Below are 20,197 nucleotides of genomic sequence, written 5' to 3' on the forward strand. Positions count from 1 at the left end.
AGTCGTGATGCGACATTTCCTGGTTTAGACTTAGCACTCCACTGTTGTAGCTGACACTTTCTGGAGTGGGCGGTGGCAGTGTGTAGTGGCAAAACACGTGTCGCCCCTGTGTGTTGTGTGTGGCGTGTGCCCCTGTGTGTTGTGTGTGGCGTGTGCCCCTGTGTGTTGTGTGTGGCGTGTGCCCCTGTGTGTTGTGTGTGGCGTGTGCCCCTGTGTGTTGTGTGTGGCGTGTGCCCCTGTGTGTTGTGTGTGGCGTGTGCCCCTGTGTGTTGTGTGTGGCGTGTGCCCCTGTGTGTTGTGTGTGGCGTGTGCCCCTGTGTGTTGTGTGTGGCGTGTGCCCCTGTGTGTTGTGTGTGGCGTGTGCCCCTGTGTGTTGTGTGTGCCCCTGTGTGTTGTGTGTGGCGTGTGCCCCTGTGTGTTGTGTGTGGCGTGTGCCCCTGTGTGTTGTGTGTGCCCTGGGCCCTGTGTGTTGTGTGTGGCGTGTGCCCCTGTGTGTTGTGTGTGGCGTGTGCCCCTGTGTGTTGTGTGTGGCGTGTGCCCCTGTGTGTTGTGTGTGGCGTGTGCCCCTGTGTGTTGTGTGTGGCGTGTGCCCCTGTGTGTTGTGTGTGCCCCTGTGTGTTGTGTGTGGCGTGTGCCCCTGTGTGTTGTGTGTGGCGTGTGCCCCTGTGTGTTGTGTGTGCCCCTGTGTGTTGTGTGTGGCGTGTGCCCCTGTGTGTTGTGTGTGGCGTGTGCCCCTGTGTGTTGTGTGTGGCGTGTGCCCCTGTGTGTTGTGTGTGGCGTGTGCCCCTGTGTGTTGTGTGTGGCGTGTGCCCCTGTGTGTTGTGTGTGCCCCTGTGTGTTGTGTGTGGCGTGTGCCCCTGTGTGTTGTGTGTGGCGTGTGCCCCTGTGTGTTGTGTGTGCCCCTGTGTGTTGTGTGTGGCGTGTGCCCCTGTGTGTTGTGTGTGGCGTGTGCCCCTGTGTGTTGTGTGTGCCCCTGTGTGTTGTGTGTGGCGTGTGCCCCTGTGTGTTGTGTGTGGCGTGTGCCCCTGTGTGTTGTGTGTGCCCCTGTGTGTTGTGTGTGGCGTGTGCCCCTGTGTGTTGTGTGTGGCGTGTGCCCCTGTGTGTTGTGTGTGGCGTGTGCCCCTGTGTGTTGTGTGTGGCGTGTGCCCCTGTGTGTTGTGTGTGGCGTGTGCCCCTGTGTGTTGTGTGTGGCGTGTGCCCCTGTGTGTTGTGTGTGCCCCTGTGTGTTGTGTGTGGCGTGTGCCCCTGTGTGTTGTGTGTGGCGTGTGCCCCTGTGTGTTGTGTGTGCCCCTGTGTGTTGTGTGTGGCGTGTGCCCCTGTGTGTTGTGTGTGGCGTGTGCCCCTGTGTGTTGTGTGTGTGCAGCAGCAGCATTACATGAAGAGCGTGATGTGACGGATGCAAGCATTACGGATGCAAGCGTTACATGCTTCCTGCACGTTTTCATAGTAACTGCGACCTGCAGTCGCAATAACCGCAATTTCAGACCATTAGGAGGAACACTTACAGAGTCGACTGATCGTTGAAATGAGACGACACTTTTATATAATGTTAGTGCTGTTGAAATGAAGAAGAAAAAGTGTACATATTAAAAACAATTATCCTTCTTTTGATTTCCAGCACATCAAAACATGAATGCATGGTTCTGCAAAGGCCATACAATTTTTATCTTTACACCTGTATAGCTTGCAAGATACTATTATAGATGCCATTTGAAGTTTGAAAAGACTTGGCATAAATCCAGCCATGGTAAATTATATTTTGTGTTTCTTTTCTGTTTGGCACAATGGTGTGCTGTAGTGTAATTACATTATTATTGAGCAGGGCAGGAAATAAAGTTTTGTGTTGAAAATTCAAAAACATTCCCTCAGGTGACCTCCTGAGATGAGTCAGTGTTAAAGTTAAACAGATGCAGATCTGAGGTGCAGCACATGACTCTATATCCTGTGACAATAAGGCTGGACTGCTCGATTTGAAAGGCAAAGCAAAAAAAAGATCAGCTGAACTCTCCAGAGGTTAAGCCATTATCATACCCTGGACAGATAGTTGGATAACTTTCAAGGATGAACTTTAGGTTTAGCCTATATGGATAACAATCACCACTGGCTTCTTAGCACCTAATCTCATGGAGAGAGTCAAAATGTCGCCTCCGATCAGTGGTGGTGAACCTAAACAGCTTCCCTTGAAATAGAGTTGCCAAACCATGTCAGCATTGAGCCTGATTTACTGTATATACTTTGTTGCGCGCCAGTGTCCGTAGGGCAACATTAGCAGATCTACAAGCTCACGATGAGTCGTGATGAGATGCTTTGCGAGCTTGTAGATCTGCTATGTTAGGCACGGGACACCATCGTATGACTAGGGATGGAGCTCGATTCCCGATACCTGAACAAACTCGATAACAAATCGAGTACCCAGTATCAATATGTTTTGGGCTTTATCAAGCCTGATATTGAGCATAGTGGCCCATGATGTCATGTTCAAACAATCAAGACAAGAGGCAATCTAGAATACATCTAATCACCCACGCTGTATATTATCAATATTCAATATTATTTTCCAAAAGTAAAAAGGTCAATTGCCTTCCGTCTGTTAGAAAAGTACTGTATTTGAAGGCCCAAGTAATATGTAGTGTAAACTGTAAGTTATATTTTTTGGTTAAATAAATATGCATTTTCTGTGCGTTCAGAAATGCACACCGAGACTGTCCGGGAGTGCACTCGCCTATTAGTTTGTTTTGGCAATGCGCTCAGTGTGCCTATCCCGAACACACCCAAAGAGCTGAAGATACATCGAGATTGTATCGTAAATATTCCGATACTATTCATAATATAAAGCCATTTACTGTAACACTTCATGCACAAATTAATGGTTGTTTTAATGGTTGGTCAATAGTGGGCTCGATTAAAGCCCGGCTCGATAAGCCGGCTTGATAAGGTGCTCATTATCAATAAAAATGTACGAGCTCTATCCCTACTTAAGACTACAAATAATTCTGGCTTTAGGAATTGATGATACTCAAGGTCAATTCTTGTGCCACACTGCTTTTGTTAACTCGGAGGTGGCGGCCCCATACATTCTTTCTTTTGCTGATACAAAGTAGTTGTTTTTGTTGTGTGTTTGTGTTATTTAAGCGTTTGTAAGACAAGATGAACATTATTGATTCCCCCAAGGAGCAAACTAGTAAAGCTAACTTGCCTAGAAGAGAATGCTACAGCACAGGGCTAGATGTGCATTTGGGAGAAAATGTTACCTTTTGTGTATTGCTACTCAAAATGAACCCTGGTGAATTTATCCTCTAAAATGAAAGCATACAGTATCTAACTATCTATTGACTTTCACGGTACAGTGCGTACTCTGCGATATAAGGTTGGGGCAGCAAAGGCAAAAGCTCTGTCGCCCCACGTACAGTAGGTCTTGGGGACGTCAAGGAGGCTTGCATCACCAGACCTGAGGGTGGCGGGAGGGGACATGACGTTTGAGGAGATCGCAGAGGTATGGGGGAGCCAGGTTGTTTAGTGCTTTGTAGGTGGTTAGGAGTGTTTTGAAATGGACACACACACACACACACACACACACACACACACACACACACACACACACACACACACACACACACACACACACACACACACACACACACACACACACACACACACACACACACACACACACACACACACACACACACACACAATTTACAATATAGGCATTTAGCAGACGCTCTTAATCTAGAGCAGGAACAACACATGGGAATACATCAAATACATAGAATTGACATCAATAATCATATGTAAGCTAAGAACCTAACATCTGTGTAACAGTGGAATATCTACATAATGAAACTATGCATATATACACTACAGACTGCTATGTCTATATCTAAATTACACACACACACACACACACACACACACACACACGCATGCACGCACGCACGCACGCACGCACGCACGCACGCACGCACGCACACCTGACCTTATCTCCTATCTCATTATTTCAATGTGAAATTTGCATGGGTGGATGAGCGAACTCTTGCACAGAAGAAGAAAACGATAGCATGTCACAAGAGGCAGCCCAGTAATGTCACAACAGTAGCTCACTGTTATGACCGGTTGACATGCAACACAGGAATCGATGTGTCCTGTGCACCATGGACATGCTGAGAACATTATGCAGAGTTACTCAGAAGTATTTCACTTAATCAGTCTAAGGAAAAGTTGAAATTGTGACCTTTTAAAGCAGCACATTATAGATTTGAATGATGGTGGTGGCATTTCGCTCAAAGCTTTTAAAAATGACACCCTTCATGAATCTTCTGCACATGCGCAGGGGCCCTGCGCCCTGATGGCTCTCCCAGTAAAATCCTTAAGTGTTAATGTATCTGTTTTGTAACTCCAAGAGTCTACAGTCTCTACACATGTACCCAAATTGACCTGTAAGGGACAATTTTACTTCCTTTGTACACTTTGCACACTTTGTACACTGCAGTGTCCTTTTTTTTTAGATTAAATAGATGAAATGGCTTTGTGATTGAGTCTTCAGACACCGTTAGTAAGCCTTTTCACACTGACTGAAGGCTATACTGACCCAAGGTGTCAAAGACCAATTGATCTGAGCTTGACATGATTCATTAGATGGTGGGCGGCCTCTTCTCTGAGATGTTTGGTCCATTCACAGCAGCAGTAATTGCAAAATGATACAGGCAATATTACAGTTGGAGGTCATCGATATTGTCCTTTTCTTTTTGCTGAGGTTTGCGTGATCTGCGCAAAAGGACAGTTAACCCATTTTGGGCGGGAACCCCTTTTGGTGTTTTAAACATTATGTTATAATTTAGCTATTGAAAAATAGCAGATCTACAAGCTCATAGCGCGCTACGAGCTTGTAGGTCTGCTATTTTTTTTAAATCGTGAAAATTTAGAAGGATTTTTTCAGGATTTAGAAGGATTTTTAAAAGTTTTGAGGTCAGGCCTAAATGGGTCAAATGATAAGGGACAATATCGGTGGCACCCAACTGTAGGTTGTATAGCTCCAGTGCACGCTCCAGCCTATCTTTAACTCAACATTAGAGTGATATTACGCAAAGGTTATGCCTCCAAAGTCTATATCGATTCCACATTGTTACTCACCTCACTCCCTTGCATCCTCGCTGACTCACAGTGGTTGCTGAGGCGAGTCTTAATCACTCCTTGCTAGTGCTATCAAGCCTTGCGAGTTTGGTGAGTAATTACGTGGCGACTGTGGCTCAAGAGGTAGAGCAGGTCGTCCAATGATCCATGGGTCGGCGGTTCGAATCCCGGCTCCTCCTGTCTACATGTCGAAGTGTCCTTGGGCAAGACACTGAACCCCAAATTGCTCCCGATGTGCTGGTTGGTACCTTGCATGGCTTCCGCCGCAATCGGTGTATGAATGTGTGTGTGAATGGGTGAATGTAATGCACAATCTATGTAAAGCGCCTTGGATGAAGGCGCTATATAAATGCACCATTTACGTTTTTTGGGGGTATTATTTTAACAGGCACGAGAGAAAATGGTTACTGCAGCGGTGACAACCTTGCAATTGCTCGTGGAAAAGTGATTGCTAATCACATAAATTCTGTGTAAGCATTAGCCTAACAATGCTGTCTGTCTTCTGTGTCACAGAAGACAGACAGCATTGTTAGGTTTAATGCCTTGGTTGAGGACATATTGCATCTCTCCTGGCTTTTATTCGGTTGTCAAGGATAGCCCTGGCCCGACAATACTTTCTATACAGTAGAACCTATTCGCGGTATGAAATGGGGGCATTGTGAGCCTTTGTGAATAAGGCTCTGAAAGGAGATGAGCTGAAAGTGTAGCAACCAAAGGTCTGGGTCATATAGAAAAGAGAGCATGACCTTCATAATGCAATAAGATGTGACCAGAGAGAAAGAGTGAATTTTAATGTGAAATGCATGATACCATTCATAAATTATCTTGGCCAGCCAACCTTACATTACCGCGGCGCTTAGTGACGCGTACTGCACTGAAATAGTAAAACTCTTCAAGGACTCACAACAGTTTTACTTTCCCAGAGACCTAGAGAAAGCAAGGCAAAAAATGCAATTTCCTACTTATAATAGACTCTGTCACTTACTACAATATTACACTGTTGTGATTTGCGTTTAAAAGACGTAAATTATATCTGACAAGGCCCTAAGACACTGGAAGAAATAGGGAGGCTTTGGTGTTCTTTTGTGATGGATAATGAATGGAAGAACTGGGCCAATGAGAAATCTTGATGGAGATTCCGCGGCCTGTTTATTGGCTTCTAATGAAAAACTATTTATCTAAATCACTAGCAGGGCGGGATCCTGGTTAAAACTCTGGAAAGAGGGTGGTATTTCTGTCAGTGATGAATGTGCTGCTTTTTTCCAATTCAAATCCAGTTGAGGAGAGGAAAATACAGCCGTTTGGGGCGTGGGCAGGAGGGATACCCATAATAATCCCATTCTGCTTACAGAGGTAGCCTATGGGTGCTGTAGTTTGATAACCAGATGGCACAGAGGCATTGGGGTCAGAATATCTATAAGTGACCTAGACGTGCCGAGGGGGCGGAGTACAGCTCCGAGACATACGGTGGTGCTCATCAAGGCCAGATCAGAATGTTTGAATGTTTGTGAAAACATATGGGATTGAGTTGAGGGAACATATAGGGCTGAGCGAACATAAGGCTGATCCAGATATAAGGTTAATGAATAATACTGCTCCAACACTGCCTTACCTACCCGGAAATAAAACTTTTTCTTTTTTTTCGTGGCTGTGGTGATGTCATGAAGATTCGATCTATGTAGGGCTTTTTAGCAGAATAATAAAAACTTTAATATCTGATAGCCTCACTCCCAGCCTTACTCATCTGCGAAAAGAAAAGCCTGGTCACAACCTATGGCAGAGAGAATAGCCTGGTTACAACCTGAGGCAGAGAGAATAGCCTGGTTACAACCTAAGACAGAGAGTGTATAGAATAGAAAAGCCTGGTCACAACCTATGGCAGAGAGAATAGCCTGGTTACAACCTGAGGCAGAGAGAATAGCCTGGTTACAACCTGAGGCAGAGAGAATAGCCTGGTTACAACCTAAGGCAGAGAGAATAGCCTGGTCACAGCCTAAGGCAGAGAGTGTATAGAATAGAAAAGCCTGGTCACAACCTATGGCAGAGAGAATAGCCTGGTTACAACCTGAGGCAGAGAGAATAGCCTGGTTACAACCTGAGGCAGAGAGAATAGCCTGGTCACAGCCTAAGGCAGAGAGAATAGCCTGGTCACAACCTAAGGCAGAGAGAATAGCCTGGTTACAACCTGAGGCAGAGAGAATAGCCTGGTCACAGCCTAAGGCAGAGAGAATAGCCTGGTCACAACCTAAGGCAGAGAGAATAGCCTGGTTACAACCTGAGGCAGAGAGAATAGCCTGGTCACAACCTAAGGCAGAGAGAATAGCCTGGTTACAACCTGAGGCAGAGAGAATAGCCTGGTCACAGCCTAAGGCAGAGAGAAATGCCTGGTCACAACCTAATGCAGAGAGAAATGCCTGGTCACAGCCTAAGGCAGAGAGAATAGCCTGGTCACAACCTAAGGCAGAGAGAAATGCCTGGTCACAACCTAAGGCAGAGAGAATAGCCTGGTCACAGCCTAAGGCAGAGAGAAATGCCTGGTCACAACCTAATGCAGAGAGAAATGCCTGGTCACAGCCTAAGGCAGAGAGAAATGCCTGGTCACAACCTAAGGCAGAGAGTGTATAGAATAGAAAAGCCTGGTCACAGCCTAAGGCAGAGAGTGTATAGAATAGAAAAGCCTGGTCACAGCCTAAGGCAGAGAGTGTATAGAATAGAAAAGCCTGGTCACAGCCTAAGGCAGAGAGTGTATAGAATAGAAAAGCCTGGTCACAGCCTAAGGCAGAGAGTGTATAGAATAGAAAAGCCTGGTCACAACCTAAGGCAGAGAGAAAGTTTTGTTGTTTTTTTGTTTGATTGATTGATTGATTGATTGATCAATTGACCGATTATTCATGTATTAGAGTATAGCCTACATTTATTTTGAAGAATTATTATGGTTTTTATTTTTCTCTTTTTAACCACATGAACTCTATCTCTAACTATAACTAACTCTATCTATCTCGTCTATATATAGACGTTTAAACAACCGCTAATCAACGTCTAATCTAAGGATAGACGTCTTTTTTATCGCATTTTTAGACGCACGTCTAATGGCTGTCTATTGCTCAGTGGGATAGTAATGATTTGCAAACTAATTACAAGCCATTCCTTTTTGTAACGCTCATTCTAGTCCAAAGCTGATTCAGCCAGGGGCATGGTGGCAGTAGCGCCCATGATTACAGCTTGGGCATTGGCACTGGGTGAAAAGATGTGTTACAAAAATCGTGGGATGAAAATTAATTAAAAAAGATAAAGTTGATTCAGCCAGCTGACTTGAACCAAGGCTGTTCCCTGGTCCCCATTGAGAACCACTGCTCTAAGATTTGTGATGACGACCGAAATTAAACAAACTATAAATACATATTTATAGTTAAATGTAGGTATAAGTATCGTCATATACTGTAGGCATACATACATCTTATCCATAGCAGACTATTCAGACACGGATGAATGAGGCTGTACAGTGTCAGCCAGCTGCACAGTAGGGAATATGGATAAATGTTTACAGCCAAATCTACAGTGAACATAATGAGGAATATACAATCTATTGGCAGTAAAAAAAAACATTTGCAGCAGTTGGCCTAGGCAGTCCTCTAATTATGACACTAGTCTAGTGACATGAGCAAAAGTGTCAGGATTACAAGCCTCACTCCCACACAGGGACCCAGGCTATGCCCATAGGTAGGCCTTGTCTAATATATAGTGCTCGTTGTGCCTTTCTTGGTTAAGTAGTCTTTCTGTGCGAGTAAGAGGAACAGCCACGAAATGAAGTTGCAAAGTACTGAACTTCTCTTAGCCAAGTGGAAGTTTTGTTTCTGCTGACACTGCCGCGCTCCTAATATCTCTGTTCTGTCTTCTCTCTTCTCCCTATCGTTTCCATGCACCACTCCGCTCACTCTTAACTTGAGTCCTATATACCCCTTCATTCTGCCTCCTTCCTAAATGCATACAGTTCACATCTATGCATGCTTTTAACGTAACCTCTCATACAATAAGCTTATAAATGATATGCATGCACGCTGTATATACATGCTTACACAAATTGCAAACACGGTCCTTCTCTCTTTTCCTCAGGCATCTAATTTTGTCTCTCACTCTCTTTGCTCTCCTTATCTGTTTCTCACAGATTATGGTGCTGACGGACCCGGAGTTTGAGAGCAGTGTGCTCATCAGCTCTGATGAGGGTGCCAGTTACCAGAAGTACCGACTGAGCTTCTACATTCTCAGCCTGATGTTCCATCCCTCACAAGAGGACTGGGCCTTAGCCTATAGCCATGACCAGAAGGTGAGACATCGGCACATTATTTTTCCTTTTTTCCGTCGCCTGCGGTCATTTGGCTTGATTGTAATGAGGATACATCATCGCACGATGCCTGAGGCTGTTGAGAGTGCTCCCAGTGACGACACCCCTTGACCCGGATTAAAATTGATTAAATGAGAAATGCTCGCAGCTCAGCTCAGTTATAAATTACCGGAGGCCTTTAAGACCCTTAATCAGAATTTCCTTATCAGCATTTTATTGTCAACAGTGCCCATGCATATAGTTGACTGTAGCAGCATTGACTATGCATTCATCTTACAATCCAGCACTATATCCAACTTGACATAATTGCCGTAACCTTTACTAGGCTGTGTGACACTATATTCATAACACTGTTCACACAAATGGGAGGCAGTGGCTCGCGGCAGCCTTGGAATCAGAAGGTCCTTGAGCAAGACACTTAACCCCTATAGCTGCTGAATTCCATTGAGCAGGTTGGTGCCCTGCATGCGTGTATGTTTGTATGTCCATATATGACCACACTGTCCATTTGACAGTGACATGTTACTTGTTACACAAGCTCTTATTTTTCACTGGTTCCTTATATAAAACGCACAGACTTATCTACTTTTACTTTCAAAATGTTAGAACAGCTAGTCTACAATGTCACAACTTGTCATGATGCGACCCATTGTGAGCCTGTCGATCGGCTATTCGTTTGTTTTGTCGCTACTTTTGTGTGACACTGCTGTGTGACAAGGTTGGGCTTTCATTTACGGAAACTGCATAAAAAGTTGAATTTTAAAACCAGGAAAGCATCTCAGTATTGGCTATTCAAAAATAGCAGATACAAGCTCACAGCGCATATCTTTGTGCTGTGCTGCGTGCTTGTACATCTGCTGTTTTTGAACATTTTTAAAAAGTGTGTGAAAAATGTTGAACTAGATAAAGGTCGGGGCACAGGTCTCCACCAGGGCAGGTATGTGGCCTCCTGGTGGCGCCAATGTGAAAAGGGTGGGATATATTCCTCAGCCTAGTAGGAAAGTCATAATAATAATGAAGAAGCCACTCCACAAAATGTGCAATTTAAATTTTCAGCATTTTGTTTTGCAAAAAAATCACCTGTTGGTGGCGCTATAACAGGCCAAAGTGAAAAGGGTGGGATATATTCCTCAGCCTAGTAGGAAAGTCTGTGAAATATTTCATGTAAATTGCACACCGCGTTCATGATTTGAGGCTTTTTGTTCAAAATGGGCCAATCCTGCAAACTTTGAAATTTGCGGGATTTTTGGACAGAATCTGGAGGAGTGATATCAAAAAATGTGTTTTTCAAAAGTCGGCCTCCTGGTGGCGCTATAACAGGCTGTTCTGGACATTTGTGCACGCACACACGCACGCACGCGTGAGCGGACGGAGTGCAAAACATACTCTCTCCCCATGCCTTCGGCCTGGTGGAGACAATACTATTGAAATTTGAGAACTACTGATTTAGTAGGCATTCATAGAATCGTCCTCAGGATCTTAATACAAGGTTTCTGCCTAACAGCAATGCACCATTTTTACTAATTCTACCCAGTGAAGGTCTACCGGCCTTCATGGACAAAGATATAATCTCTGATCCGACCGGCAAAATGACTTCGGTGCATTGGGAGATATCTCGCCTGCACGGCGGTCAAGATGATTGACACGTTGGCACCTTGGAGTCTGCATTGCTTCCAGACAGAACTAACAAAACGCCTCTGAAAAAGATCAATATCTGCCTGATCCAGAAACAAGAAACCAGTCCCTGGTGGTGACTTCATTTCATTCTTTTTTTCAGGTGTGGATGTGGGAATAGGGTAAGCAGGTAATTCTTTACACACAAAAATGGGTCAATGCATTAAATGCATTAATTTTGTACCTGGAGTTATGAATACTTATATAAGATCCTGCTTCAGACACATGGACCCTAGTGTCCCTATTCTGGGGCTAAGACTAGCCAATCGAAAAATAGCCAATCTACAAGCTCACAACGTTTCACATTGCGGCACGTTGTGAGCTTGTAGATTGGCTATTTTCAGTGAAGAGCTTTGGTGAAAAGGGAAACAGGGAGTGGACGTGGACCTGGTTGGCTATAGACCCCTGTGGCACTCCAGTCTATCAAGTCGTTTAAGTGCTTAAGACTGATTGAAAACATTTTTGGGGGGAAAAACTAGCCCTTCAGTTCACAGGCCAGCATCACTCTATTTGAAATTAAAATGGATTATTACGTTAAAGCCCACCAGGTGGTGTTTTGGAGTGTTGAAGAGACTCTTGGGTTTACTGGAGGACATCTTAGCCCTCCACTTCAAATCCCACAACAGTCTGGATGGGGAGAGATTTACACAGCTAAAACCTGGAGTGTTAATTCATCCTTATTGGTCAATTTTTATAGCCTGGCTAACACAACTCTGGACTACAGCCAAAGTCTGGGAAGGCTCCTTTGATCTTATCGGCATATTACATAGATAATTAGGGGCCTGTGCCGACGGGGTCCTACGCTGGTTGAATATCAAATCTAATGAATCGCGATCTATGTATCATAGAACATAAAACAATAGTGTCACTTTGTTCTGTTACTAAATCGTTTGTGCTAAGACTGATTTACTTCAGCGCATATGGCTGTGTCATACCACCGCAATAGCATATTCTGTGTGTGCGCGCATGCATGCATGCTTGCATGTGTGTGGTAGGCAGACAAGCACCAGGCCTTTAGTGACAATTCATTTATTCATAAACCATGGCTGCCTGGGGGAAGTAGCACCTGTCTCCATTCATGCAGTTTGCTAATTACCCTCAATATTTGAGACATGCACACTGGCACCATAAGACTAGTGCGGCATGATAAATTAATCTTCCATCCTTCCCATGCTACTGTGTACAATACGTGTCACCCATCCTCTCTCCACAACTACTCCCCTAAACTGTGAGCTCTCTTGGTCAACCTAATTTGCTGTAATAGAAGTAATTTGGCACTTCTCTCCCAAACTCAACATCATTTCTACAGTTGTGTTACTGTAGCAGAAATAAGCTTTTAATATACTCCTTTACAACTAGCAGCTGGTAGAGCTACATTACATACTAGCTTTCTACAGACCCCAGGGGCAAGCCAAGACCAGCAACTAAGAAAAGCTGCGTGTCTTCTTTTTAATCCTTCCTCATTTTATCTCAATTCCCTCATACAGTACACTGTGGTCTCTTTGGCTGCCAAATCCCACTGTTGGCCTGGGGAAGGTGTAGACAATCACATGCACCCTTTATCCACACGGAGTTGCCAGCCACCATTTTGGACAGTGCGGAGTTTCCCCTGGAGAGCTAGTGTAATGCATGCAGAGGTTCACGCTATCTCAGCCAGTTCCCTTCACCGCTGAAATAGTCTCGCACCTTTTTGGTGGTCCTTCCTATTTTGGGATAGTATATCTGTTCTTGCCCTATACATTTAATTTAGAAGTCCCCGGGTGTATTGGTAAGCAGATCTCTGATTTAATGTTTGTGTTAAGACAAATTAGCCGATTTGCAGACACACATTCTCCATTCATTGTCAATGGCATTTAATGTTTGTGTTAGGACAAAAACCTACACTATAGCTGAATATCAAAAAAGGCCTATTACTCATGGATGTAGTAGTCCTCACTTAGCTTCTCGGCAGTCCGTTACCTTCATCAAATGAGTAGTTAATGTAAACCGCCTAAACTAGAAAAAACACTGTTGCACATAGGATAGTATAGGTCATTGAACCTTTTAAAATCCTGCTTGACTGGATGTTAGGGCATCTTATCTGAAGTCATCAGGCTACAGTTATTTAGTTTCCCCATGGGAGACCCCAACCCCTTTGCTTCAAAGCTACAGTGAAAAAAGCAATTGGAAATGTATAAGGCTTGGAGATGTGCTGTGTTTTGCTTAAAGCAGGGTAGTATTTCAATTGCAGATTTTTAAAGTTGAAGCTTCTTCATACAGACTAGTTGAAGATGTCTCTACACAAACACACTGACTTAAGGCCTATTTTCTGCCCGTCTTGTCCATATACCACACACAAACGGAAGCAGAACACACTGACACATTGAAATTCCATCTTGTCACATTCCCTTTCAAGCCCAAATACCAGCTATCTACCACAGCAGCAAATAACCCAACGTTCACTTCAGAAGCAGGAACAAAAGAGACACATCTTTGCACAGTGTGTCAAGTGAGAATAAGGGCTTTCAGGTTAAGATAACCTAAAAATGATCATTCTTGACTTCCAGGAAGTTCAGGCCGGTCGGGTCATCTTTACTGCAGTGGTTCCCAAATGGTGTTGTGCTGAGACGGGACCAGGTGTGACAACTACACATTATTATACCCATAGATATATATATAAACACTAGATGGCTCAAGGCGGAGTTTCTGACGTCGTTCACCCGGCAGCCATCTTACTTCGGGGCTACAGTACAGTATGTTCAATGGCAGCTCAAACAGAAACAGTCATAACTCGCTCAAATCTTGACGGATTTACAAACGGGTTGGTTTATTACAAACGTTGTCAACGTGGCTATGATTCAGGACGCTTATCTGCTTAATTTATGTTTTTTATATGAACGTCGTATAAAATCATATACGTATGCGGACGTCTCTGACGTTTATAACAAACCAAACCGTTTGAAAATCGGTTGAAAATTGAGCAAGTTATGGTCATTTAAGAGTACATGCCCCATATACACAATGTTATGTGTCCCGAGGTAAGATGGCCGCCACGTAACGACGTCGCTCTCCATTGGCCAACAGCGTGGGTGAGCTATCTAGAGTTTATATATATCTATGATTATACCAGTAAGACGGCCTGAGGGGGTGGCGGCAAACTGCTGGGCGAGCGCTGGCGCTTTGGCATGGGGGGTCAGATCAGCATATGGAATGAATTCTGTACTGGCCATATGGAGCGTGTCTTGTGTGTACAGGGTTTGATGAAGTCAGATCAATTTATGGAATGTCAGAACAGGAAGGACGGGTGGGGAGGATCAACATATGGAATGTCAGAACAGGTCAGCTCCATATATTATTATGGAGACCTAAGGGTTTGAGGTTTGAGGTCAGATGTAGAGTTGCTGGCCGGCTCCATGCAGATCTAGGTGATGATCCAGTCTTCTCCATGTATGTATGGTTCTCCAGGATTAGATAAGGTCAGTGTCGTGATCTTCATATATGGAGATGGACATATACAGTATGGTGGCGTGACGTGTCACGAGGCGTGATGTCACGAGGCGTGACCATAATATGGAGGTGTGATGTCACGAGGCGTGACCATAATATGGAGGTGTGATGTCACGAGGCGTGACCATATATGAAGGTATGAGATGTCACGAGGCGTGACCATATATGGAGGCGTGATGTCACGAGGCGTGACCATAATATGGAGGTGTGATGTCACAAGGCGTGACCATATATGAAGGTATGAGATGTCACGAGGCGTGACCATATATGGAGGCGTGATGTCACGAGGCGTGACCATATATGAAGGTATGATGTCACGAGGCGTGACTAACACACGGAGATGCAGGTTTTCATAGTAAATGCGACCTACCGTCGCAATAAGCCAAAGGGATATCTCTGTGACTTGCAGAGGGGAGATATTAGACTTTTAGGCCATCAGGCTGAGATACAAATGAACACATATGTGTACCGCTCCCAACCCCTGCTGTAGCCAATTACAAGCCGCGTCTCGCCTCATACGGACACAATACTTGCACCCCATTGGTGTGGTAGGCCTATTTCTTCCCAAGCCACAAATATGATGTGAGAACAAAATGGCCACTGGGCAGTCCCCGTGAATATACTGTAGGGCTGCCAGCTCTTGCTGATAATATCATTAGCGTGTAGATTGTTTACTCAGTTATTGATACAACGGAGCAGAGCTCTGCGATCTCACCACGTGTCAGAATAAAGGACATTATTAAGTATTTTCAAGTTGAGAGACGACGGAGACAAAAACGTTTCTCTCCCCTCGCGTCTGTGTGTGTGTGTTTAACACTCAAGCGCTGCGGTGGTTGTCTTGTTAGCACAAACAGCTTAGCGCAGTTGGGTTTGCGGACCCCCATGAAGCATTCCCTGGGGGACCACTACCACCTGCCTCAAAAACAGATTTATTTCATTTGATAATATGTGCCCATCCCAAGCTGATCTCCCGCTGACCGCAGCAAACATGCTCTCTCGAAGTTAACTAACGCTGTGCTGTGTGCGTCTGCAAACATTTTCAGTGTGCACATCCCCGGGTATGGACTAGTAGAATATAATCATACAAATGTTATGGTTTTTCTTCCCTATCAGTACTTTGTTTACACATTTCCTAATACAGAGGGATATTCTTAACCCTATACCTATATTATGTACCTAAAACCTAACCCAAAGAAAACGAAAGATTTGCTAAATAATTGGGAAAATAGCAGTGGTGAGCTTGTAGCTTGGCTATTTTTGCTATTTGTTGTCGTGCATCAAAGTATCGGGTTTAAGTGGTCCCATTTGACAAAACCATATAGATAGGATATTAAGCCTGGATTTTCCAGTCAACCTGGCTGAATTTGACCGTATCTCGGTTTCATAAAGCAGTGGCACACATAATTGACCATGGAGATTCAGTCTGTGGCTAGCCTGCTGTGCAGACCAGGCCAACAACAGCCATGCTTGATTCATCCTGGTGCCCTTATCAGTTCAGTCAGCAGTCAGTCCGATCAGAAACCAATGGGTTTTTCACAGTTATTCCATGTCCGTGCCTGGTGGTATGGTGTATGTTGCCTTACTGGAGTGGTGGGAAAAGTACTTTCACTTAATTAAGTAAAAGTGTAAATACTGCAATGTAGTATGTACTACAATTACCAATAAAAGTCCTGTATTCAAAATGTACTCAAGTACATTTTGGCGACGCATTGTGAGCTTGTAGGTCTGCTATTTTCAAATGGCTGAAATGTAATTAAAGGTTCAAAGTGGTTCATGTAGGCCTATGTTTTCTAATCAAAATTAAAATCTCCAAAGTAACTAGTCATAACTAAAGTTTTCAAATAATTGTAGATTATTGTGGATTTTGGCTATGATATGTAGTGGAGTAGAAGTAAAAGTAGCCTATTGGAAATTGGAAATACTCAAGTATTTCAAATACTTGAGTAACTACTGTACTTAGTTACTTTACACCAATGCCTTACTGTGCGTATGGTGTGTATGTTACCTTACTTTTACTAGCCAGCAATGAAATACTACAGGTACACACTGTCATTCAGTTAAGTACTATGTCGTTTCACTGGCTTAGAGAACTAAAATACTAAATATTCTAAAATCTAAATCCACTTTTAAAACAAATAAAAAAGCACCATAGTTCATAGAGAGCCAGATATTGCACGATAGGAGTCCTTATAGCAGGATTAAATTACACAACCCATGAAGCCTTGAAGGATTTGATTTCGTTTTCGTTGCATTCACGGCCCAATCATTTGATCACCGTCACTGCAGAGTTACTGACCAGCCACCCCGTCATCAAATTATTGGCCCAGGAATTCGACAACAACAAAAACAACCTCCTTGAATTGGAGGCTCCATGGGATGTGTAATTCAGAAACTTTTCCCCAGACTGGTCCACCACAACCGGCGCGCAGATGGCAGATACTCTACCGCCCCGCCTCGGCACACACAAACAAACAAGCTCTAATACCACCGCTTGAATTGTGTGTGTGTGTGTGCGTGTGCGTGTGCGTGTGCGTGTGTGTGTGCGTGCGTGCGTGCGTGCGTGCGTGCGTGCGTGCGTGCGTGCGTGCGTGCGTGCGTGCGTGCGTGCGCGCGCGCGCGCCCGCCCGCCCGCCCGCACATAGGGACCTATATCTCTTTATGAAATGTTCAATAGCTCTATAGAGTGTTTGTTGATTCCTGTATCTCCAGTTCTTTGTTAAACTGAAAATAATTACCAATTTCGTCCAATCAGTAGAGAGAACTCATACAGGATAAACGAGTGAAACTGGAGGTAATCAGACAAAAAAATAAAACAAAAATAGCAGACACATTTTGAACTGGAACACTATAAATTTGAAGCTGATAAATGGTCTTTGCGAAGTTCTCTCTCCTGATTGGGCGAAATTGGCATGCTGACCCGAAATCCTATTTTCTGTTTACTTACGAGCTTGAGAGATGGAGGAGACCCCTGTTGTTGACCAAACACACTATAGCAATGATTCCTTTTTTTTAAAGATTTGTTTTTGGGTTTTCTGCCTTTATTGATAGTCACACAAGTGAAGAAAATAGGAAAGAGGGAGAGAGAGACAGGGAGAGACATGCAGCAAAGGTCGTCATGAACGGGACATCCCATGAAGCCTTGAATTCATGGAGGTTGTTTTTGTTGTTGTCGAATTCCTGAGCCAATAATTTGATGACGGGGTGGCTGGCCAGAAACTCTGCAGTGACGGTGATCAAATGATTGGGCTTTGAATGAACACACTATGCACTGTCAGGCCAGAGCCTATATGTGGCATGTGCCTGGACCGCTAGGCCAGCAGGCACTCCAATAGCAATGCTCTTAACATAATGTAGAGCTGTAACTTTAACAAAACCTGCACCGCCTATAATGAACACAGAATGTTCCTTTGTGAGACGGTCCTCAATGGGCCCAGGATAGAGCGTCGCAGTCCCGCCCCCTTTCATGACGACGCCAGGCCCAGGAAATAATTCCCTATGCATTTTTCCCATAGACATTTCAAAAAGTATTTATTTAAAGACCTTTTAAGCGTCGTACAAAGCCAACTCGAGTCGTGACAAATCATGACAATAAACACAATATCTTGGACCAAACAAATAGTTACAAAGAAGAAAAACAACAAAAAAAGTGTTTGTTTGGCCCAAAACATTGTGTTTATTGTCATGATTTGTCTTTGTCAAGAGTTGGCTTTGTCCGTGGCGTAAACGTCTTTAAATAAATACTTTCTTAAAAGTCTATGAGGAAAATGAACAGGGATTTCTTTTCCGGGTCTCTCGAGGGGGCGGGACTGCGACGCTCTATTGGGTAAACATTTAGTGTGTTTGAGGGAGGACCAACAACACAGCCTTGAGGGCTGTTTAATGCATGCATGTGTGCTCCTATCAACTCTCCTGGTGGCATTAGGGCTGCACTACTGTACTACAGATGGAGGGATTAGTGTCATTAGTCAGGTGGTGATGAATGGCTTGCTGAGGAACACTAATAATACAATAGATCATGACTAAATGGTCACGGAGGGGTGCTGTCATCAACGGGTCAATTCCGGAGGGCACGGAAAGCGTGCCTAACCTTAACGAGAGACACGCAGAGCATTGGCATATGTTGCCGTGGTCACACGCAGGGGCACACAAGCCTCGTTTGCATGAGAACACACAAGATTCACTCGTGCACAAACAAGCGGATAAACAGGCACCGTGGTCGGGGGGGAAGGGAGCGAATGTTGTGAGAATGTGATTGAGATGTTGTTTAGAGTGACAGATGCTCACTGTTTAACTGTTTCCTCTATTATTTACCTTGTTTATTGACTACAGTGCATGAGTGCTCTTCTTATTGCGATTTCGCACTTGTAAATTGCACTTCTTCATACGGTGGATAGTGGAATAAACTGATCTACAAGCTCGCGATGCAATGCATCACATTGTGAGCTTGTAGAGCTGATATTTGTGTTGGACGTCTGGCGCATCTGGCCTAATGAGACAGAGTCGGAGAGCATGGCTCTGAAATCAAAGGGAATATGATGAATACAGTGGAATAGTGAAGGGTTCATGGCAAAGGAGACAATGGAGTTACTGACGGGAAAATGGAATAGCAGATCCAGGTTATTGTTGATTGCATTGTGGAAGCAGCAGACGGTGGACCGATGCCAGGAGAAGGACACAGATACTGTCAACAATGGCCCAACGTCTTGGAATGCACTCCAAAAGCTCTTTAAAATGGAGCTCCCTGCCATCATTTCGCCAGTTCAGAGGAATGCTCCAAAACATGTTTTACCGTGATTGCACCTGTTTCAATTGAGATGTGTTTGTTTTGATTGACTTGTTGTTCTGCTTAATGGCCCCTACACACTGCACGATATTTGCTCCGATTACGCTGTCGGGGAGCTTTTTTGGGGCTCGCCGACAAAGCCTCTGATCTGACCCAAGATCGGGCTTTGATCAATTTTGCTCACTGTGTGTGAAAGGCTCTGTGAGAAGATCCAGCGGCGATAAAAGCGCTCGCATCCTTCCCGAGCGTTTCTGAATATCTAGCAGGTTTGATATTTGACTCTTATGGAAGGAGTTAGGGCCCTACCTCCTTCCATAATTGCCTTATTGGCCCTTCACCCACTGTTGAGGTGCGTGTAAATAAGTATGCCTTGATATTTGACTCTCTCACCGACTGGACATCATAGTCATAGAGTATGAACGGGGTTGCGGCAGCACTCCGAGAAGGTCCGTATTACAGCCAATGAGAGCACAGGACAGCTGTCCTCACAGACAGAGAGTCTGTCTGTCTGTCTGTCTGTCTGTCTGCATCGATGATAATATAATTTTAACCTTTATTCCGTGGGTAAATTCAGGTGTCATACTTATTCCTTGGTTAAATCCAGGTGTCATACATATTGGTAGCTACAGTATATTAGCCTAATATTGCTGTTAAAACCAACACATCTCACTTGAATAATAAAGCAATAAACCACAAGAGGTCTCTGGTTAGCGTGTATTTTATAATGGCTGAGAGGCGTGGTGAGACCCGACATGCAGCAGAGTGTCTCCCAACCCTTTCAG

The 20,197-nt window shown here is 44.3% G+C and overlaps 1 protein-coding gene across 2 annotated transcripts in view; it reads left to right on the forward strand.

Annotated features, from left to right (window-relative positions):
* sorcs3a (sortilin related VPS10 domain containing receptor 3a) overlaps positions 1 to 20,197 on the forward strand; it is a 176,463-nt gene that overhangs the window by 38,363 nt on the left and 117,903 nt on the right. For both annotated transcript variants that reach the window (XM_079499905.1, XM_079499904.1), the window contains one exon: positions 9,296 to 9,454. In XM_079499905.1, coding sequence (XP_079356031.1) covers positions 9,296 to 9,454 — 159 coding nt within the window. The remainder of the gene's footprint in view (positions 1 to 9,295; positions 9,455 to 20,197) is intronic.

The sequence above is a fragment of the Electrona antarctica genome (genome assembly GCF_951216825.1).
Source record: "Electrona antarctica genome assembly, chromosome: 4".
In the NCBI taxonomy this organism is placed as follows: Eukaryota; Metazoa; Chordata; class Actinopteri; order Myctophiformes; family Myctophidae; genus Electrona; species Electrona antarctica.